At 40.3% G+C, this 6,904-nt stretch overlaps 1 protein-coding gene across 1 annotated transcript in view; it reads right to left on the bottom strand.

Moving 5' to 3' along the window:
- MYBPC1 (myosin binding protein C, slow type) overlaps positions 1 to 6,904 on the bottom strand; it is a 101,688-nt gene that overhangs the window by 77,007 nt on the left and 17,777 nt on the right. The window contains exon 3 of the mRNA XM_008579693.1: positions 4,042 to 4,083. Coding sequence (XP_008577915.1) covers positions 4,042 to 4,069 — 28 coding nt within the window. The 5' untranslated portion in view covers positions 4,070 to 4,083. The remainder of the gene's footprint in view (positions 1 to 4,041; positions 4,084 to 6,904) is intronic.

The raw sequence follows: 6,904 nt of genomic DNA, 5'->3' as shown, positions 1-6,904 counted from the left end.
AGTTTTAAACATTCTTTTAATTTAAAAAATTCACACCACTTAGGAGAAAATATGTTGGAACTTTTGCTGATTCACTTCCTCATCTGCCAGCCACGTTCATGCCAAAAGGAAGACTCTTCGTATCAGGTTATGTGAGATATTTAATACTCACAGGTTCATTCACGATAGTCTATGTGGTAATATTAATGCCTGGGAAAAGAAAATAAGTTTTTATTTCCCTTGCAGTGATTACCAAAAGCAGATATTTTTCTGGAAGAAAAATAAAAAGAGGCAGGAACTGTAGCAATTGGGCTTATCAAAAGATAGAGACTCTAAGCTACTAAGATGTAAAAATAGAAAAAAAATTTTAAATATCAGGACTTAGGCATCAAAATGAGTACTGATCTTCAAAGTAGTCTCTGATTGTAATGCTGCTGCCACATTTGGGACCAGCCACAGAACCAGTTTTGGAACGTCCCACAGGCCAATTGTTAAGGCACAGAAGAGACCCAATCTTATTACCCTATGTTCACACATAGGATGTTGGATGGTGGTTGACCAAAAAAAAGGTATGAACCCACTTGATCATACACATTATTCTCTAAACATGGTCCTCCGTGACTCTTGTCTGCTTTCAAAACTGAAACCTACCTTCCTCTGTTGATGGTGATTCTTCTCCCTAAAGTGTAAGTTGGCTCCAGGAGGGCAGGACCCCATACCCAGATCCATGCCTGGTACGTGGTTGACAGTAAATTCTTGCTCGATAAATAAATGCTAGAGAAAAAGGTAGATCTTTATCCCCATTGAGGATATAGAAAAGAATTTGTACTTAGCATCCCATCTGTACTTATTCTGAAAGAATTCTAAGCCACAGCAGCATTTTTATAAGGGCATTGCCTCCTGGTGCGATCACTCCAAGAAGGATTTGTGCATCTAATTTCTGCGTTGTTGTTTGGTTAAACACATTTCTTGTTGTCATCTCTATTGTTTCAGTTTCAGGAGACTTTGCTCGGGTCCCAGGACAAAGTGGTCAGTATCAGGGAGCAGGACAGCTGGATGGACAAGTCCACAGGAAACAGGCAAGCAAGCAAACCATAATAAAACCCCTTCCCAGGAAATCAGCTATTTGCCAGATGTAGACTTTTAGTAAATCTGAAAAACCTGGCAAATCTAATCACAAACACTGCTTGTTAAGATTGATATCAGAACCAAACAACTCTCTGTAACTACAAAAAAAAATTTTTTTAAAGAACATTTCCAAGCTGTTGCAGAATAATTCAATCAATCTGAGAAAGATGTTAAGGCTGCATTGCTATGAATAATATTCTTAATAGTGACAATCTTAGAGCTATTGATTGTAAATACTTCAACTGTTTTGAGAACTACAGTGCTGAAAATGGAAATCATCATGTCAAAGGGATACCCGTACCACATGTTTATTTCAGTGCTGTTTACAATAGCCAAGAATTGGAACCAGCCCAAATATCCATCATCAGATGAGTGGATAAGGAAACTGTGGTATAATCTATTAATATCCAGGCATGACCATTTTCAATAGCTTTAAGCAAGTCAGTGTTACAGTAGAAATCACCCACCTGATCTGTGCCGGTGCCTCACTCTGAACCTGCAGTGACTAAGGGTAGGTATAGTATGTTCGTCCTCCTGCCCAGCAAACATGCTGAATGGAAATACAAACCCATCCAGATGACCATCGTCTGTATGGTCAGCAGCTAAGCCAGCATGGAAATGCTGTTCCATTCATTCTGCAAGTAAATTTTATTAGGCGAGTATGTGCAGCTCTCTGCCAGATGCTGGAGGGAACGAGATGAGAGGACTAAAGAAGGGTTAAGACATGGTGCCTGACTGTCAAAAAGCCTACAACCTGCTAGGGAAAGGAGAACCATTAATACGTGATTAAGTGGAGACAAGAGCAATGGAATGACAGAGGCAGTAGGTCCAAGAGAAATCAGGAAGAAGAAGAAGAAGGAGAGTGGAGATGAAAGTGAGCCAGGATGGTCAGGGGAAAGCTGTACAAAGGAGTGAAACCTGCGTTGGATGGTTAAAAACAAAATTAGATGGACTGAGAGTCAGAGGAGGGAGGGAGAGCAGGGGAGGACACTCAAGTTAATGGTGGAGAGCAGGCGGGTTGCACACGTCAGACCTGTTTATGCCCACGGGCTTATTTTGCAACTGGGAATGTACATGCAGCAATAATTATTGCACCTACTTTTTGCTTAAGTATTTTCCTTGAAATGTCCCTGTTCTTAGTAAGAGTTGAAGAGGACTGTATATTTTTTAAAAACTTCCATCCATCTACCTTCTTTATTTGAGGATGTCACTTTCTATCCTAAACTGATTTGCTTCCTAGGCATGTAGGGCAAAGATACACACACACACACACACACACACACACACACACACACACACACACACACACACATATAGATGGCCATGGCCTTGCTTCTGCAAATGTCAGAAAAATACTACTAATCTCAGGATGCCCTAGTCATCTGGCCTTGCTCTTTCATCATACTATGCTCTCCTTAAAGAAAAGAGTTTTTATTGGTCGATTGGTTGGTTGATTTTAATTTATGGAGAGGGATTTTCTCACTTAGGTATACAAATATATACATGGTGACTTTTCAGATTAAGGGTCAGGCACAGGTTTTGTTTAAATGTTGACAGCTTGCCCTTTGGGATGACATCATCTGCTCTGTTGGTTGAGCCTAACAGGCTGGTCCAAGCACCTTTCCAAATTTGGAAACAGAGGTGTATGCCATCGGCATAATAGAGAATAATGTTACAATAACATCAGCCAGGATATCCAAGCCTCCTTGAACCCACCTCATGGAAGGAGTGTTAGGAGTTTGCACTGTCTGCATTCCATAAACAAATAACCTTCAAACTGTGGCCCACGTGGCCAGGATTAGTATTCATGTTACTATCCATGAGAGTCACTGAAGGTCGGGACAAAGTGAGCATACTAACACTATGTGTTTATTTATGAGAGCGTAAGTTCAAGTTAGCTGAAGAAAAATGATCCAATGTACTGAAAGAAAGAAAAAAAGTATTTTACTAATGTATAGGAGACAATAATATCATAGGAATGAGGTGATAAAATATGACATACTTAGAACAAAGAGATACTTAACACGCTTCAGGGTGGTGTCCAGGAAAAAGAGAAACTTCTTATTGCAGTCAGGGAGTAATTAGTTATTCCAAAATTTAAACTATGTTATTCATTACACAAATAAAAGATTAATTTATAAAAATGATGATACAAACATATAAAGCAAAATTGTCAAATCTGCCTCCATGAAAACTTTCCTCTGGAAGACTAATGCTCCTTGGCTTAAGACAAATGGTCAGTAATGACAATGACTTCATACTTGGTGAGACAAAGGAATTAGTATTTCATGGAGTTACAAAAGTACATGATAAAGATTACTCATTTTCTATAGCTGGGCTCTCTCCCTATGAAGCAAAAATAGAATAACATTACAGGAATAAATGAGTTCCCAATTCAATACGGAACAACATGACGTTTGCTTAAGATTGTATGGTCAATCGATATAAATCACCCTATAAATCTACATGAATGCATAGTACTGTTAAAAAGTGAGATGCTAGCCTTCAAAATGACTAATGAAACCTGGAACAGTTCACACAACAACATGAAAGCATTCTTTTTTTTTTTTTAAATCTGGGTAATTCAGACAATTTGCCCGATTGGTGTAATCCCAAGAAGATCAAACACCTCTTTCCTTTGCATGCACATTGAAACGTGGAAACTACCAGTTAATTTGCTGGCATCTCAACAAATGCTCATGATAATTTTATCGTTGTTTTCTTTTAGAAATACATGTAATAGAAGCCAAGTCAAGCACCATTTGTCATTACGCTGGTTGGGTCTTTCAGATAAGATACGAGGAAGAACTCTAAAGCGCACTGAGGAAAGATAACGCAGAGAAATTCTGTGGGGCCACCAGAGCCATCATGACTGACCTCCTTCTGCGTCTAATTTTGTTGAATTCGGTCTCACTCTCCCTCCCTCCAACTCACCTTTTGCTGGTCCAGTTCTGGCCTCCATCTCTTTGTTTGGCTCTGTGTGGAAAGTACAGGCACGTTTTTAAAAGAGTCTGAAAGCATTTTACTGTGTAATGAGCAGTGGGAAGGAGGGGGGAAGGGAGGAAATAAATGACAACAGAGCAGATTATAAATGGCACTACATAGCCCATCACGGTCCTATGCATAAATTATGAATTTGGGAATTATAGTCACATTAAACTTTTCATAAATGCCATTAATAAACATCATTGTTGAAAAAAGTATACATAAAAACATGCAATATAGATTTAGTTAAAATACATGCAGCGATGCTGGGACCATGTTATATAATATGCTGGAGTAGAATTGTGTATAAAAATGAGGGTCGCTTCAATTTAGATCCCAACAAGGGCCTAACTTTTTTAAGAAGTTTGATCCATGTAGTGATTCCAGTAGTTTGGACTTCTAGATATTTTAGTAAGCTACAAAATATATAATTGTGCAATATATGTAGTTTCAAAGAAAATGTTTTATTGTATGTATGAAATTTCTGGATTGGGTTTAGTAGCTATAAATGCAATATGGGAGCAATAATATCAGATTTTATCAGTAGAGACCATCTAGTTCGCATTTCTCTCTGTTCAAAGCCATATTAATTTAGACACCTGTAAATGATATCTGACTTGTGATATATGTTAGAAAAGAATTGTTTCAAGTGTGAATTCTCTCTTTTCTTTTGACTGATGAAGAGAGATTCAAATTTCAGTTAACTAAGAAGGGCAATGTTAGCAGAGTTTGGAAGGAGACTTATTTTTGCAATAGGAGGTCAATATTGTGCAATGAATATGAAAAATGGAATGATAATGGAATCTTCATAGTGGCCTGGTGACAGAATTAATCTGAAGGATGGAAGGGAGAGGTTTGTCTGTCACGGCCGGTAGGTTCTCAGTATTTAATGCTGGCCAAAATAAATCTGTTCGTGCAAGGAGAAAACATACCTAAGAAGATCTTAAGAAGAATGTCACACATCTATACTGGTTTTAAGATCAAGATCTAAAGAAAACAAAATCTGAGCTTGGCCTTGTTTGAACTCATATGGTACTGAGCCTGTTTTATCCATTTTGACACATAGCAGTATTCTTCTATTCTATTTGGGTTTTGAGTGTGTGAGTCTAGTATTCTTAGCTAGACAAAGGGGCTCCTGTGAGATTTCTCAGCTTTCCCTCCTGAAAAACAATCTCCAGGATAGAAGAGCTTCATAATTCCCCCGATAAATTTCCATGAGAAAATATGACCAGAAACTGAGGCCTCCTTCAACTTCCATTTTCACCTAGGCTGGACCAGTCTGTGTGACATCCCATCCTCTACTTCATACTATATTGTCAATTCAAGTGATCTGCATTTAATCACATACTACCTTGGGGGGTTTCTTACAGCATTGCCTAACGTTTTAATGCAATGGTTGCATTTGATTTAATTGTTCTCCAGGCTGTATTTTATCTTCTACTTGGCTGCAAACAAACTGGAAACAGGGAAATGTTTCCTACTTAGAGATCCCACCTACATGTGGTACAGTATGTTCACACCTCACTATCAATAAGTGGTAGATAGTTCTATACCCTTCTGAAGGGTTAGAGCAGAGCTGTGCACATGGCAAATAGCCAGTGAATAATTCTTGAATGCATCCAGTTTCTCATCCTGTTCAAGGAGGAAGAGTTCCTGGGAAAATGCACATGAATTTGGTTGCTTCCACCCTGGAGGCTGTTTTGTGGGGGCAGACAAGTGATTCTGGAGGGCCATGCTGGGGGTTAACAACCCACTTGGGTTTCTTTCTTTTTTTTTTTTGTCTTTTTTCGTGTCCGGCAACAGATCGCAACCCTCAGTGTCGCGCCCGTACCGGACTGGGACTGGCAACGGGATCGCAACCCTCGGTGTTGCGCTCGCACCTCGCTCAGCCAGTGAGCGGCCGGTCTGTATGTGGGATCCGAACCCTCGGCAGGAGTGCCACTGCACTCCCAAGTGGTGCACTGTAGCAGTGCGCCACCGGGCCGACCCCCACTTGGGTTTCTCATCCTTCCAATTTGTTCTGTTCCTCGTGTCTATGTGGATGTCAAAACAGGCTTCATGCATTGTGTGTCACTGAGGACTGTGGCTACCTGCCAAGGATTTCACTGCATATCTTCACTCAATTTTTGTTGCCAACTGCTGGACAACGGGTACTAAAAACTCCAGAAGTAGGTCCTGATTTTGAGTCTCGGGGGCCACCAAACCTTTGTAGACACTCCCTGAGGAGTTTCTGGAGGTGCTCGATGGTGACATAGATCAAGTTGGGAAGGGGCTGTTGATCTTCCAGGGTTGAGGTGGGATCCACTCCCCACTCACCAGAAAGCTGTGGGTTTTGTTTGACCTTCACTATATGGGGAAAAGCCCCCCAAGTCCTTCAGCTCCTTGGAAGCTCAGCTTCCACGACTGTAAAACATGGGTGTAGCAACAACTTTTGCATAACATGAAGAATTTTATAAGAATCATTTGCATAATGTATATGAAGTGCCATCCAAGTTAGATTAATGTGAGAGGGTTATATAAATGTCAGAGGGTTATTGTTTTTACGATTATGAACTTATCACAACTGTCGCCCTTCAACTTCTCAGTAGGAGTTGGGTTAAAGCTCACAACATCAGTGGAGGCCAAATCATGCTGGGATGGGCATTCGGGATTTGCAGCCCAAACATGTGAAGCAGGGTTTAAACTCACCTTCTGGGGGTGAGGTAGGGGCTGGCACTTCATTTTCTAGAAATGAAAAGAGCAATGGAAGCGTGAGGCTCACTTACCACAGAGAAGGGTTTGGGCTGCTCTCCACTCCAGGCAGCCGTCTTAC

This window comes from Galeopterus variegatus, unplaced genomic scaffold, assembly GCF_000696425.1.
Source record: "Galeopterus variegatus unplaced genomic scaffold, G_variegatus-3.0.2 Scaffold1942, whole genome shotgun sequence".
Lineage (NCBI taxonomy): Eukaryota > Metazoa > Chordata > Mammalia > Dermoptera > Cynocephalidae > Galeopterus > Galeopterus variegatus.
The sequence above is the reverse complement of the archived record's forward strand: the minus strand, read 5'-3'. Positions and strand labels throughout refer to the sequence as shown.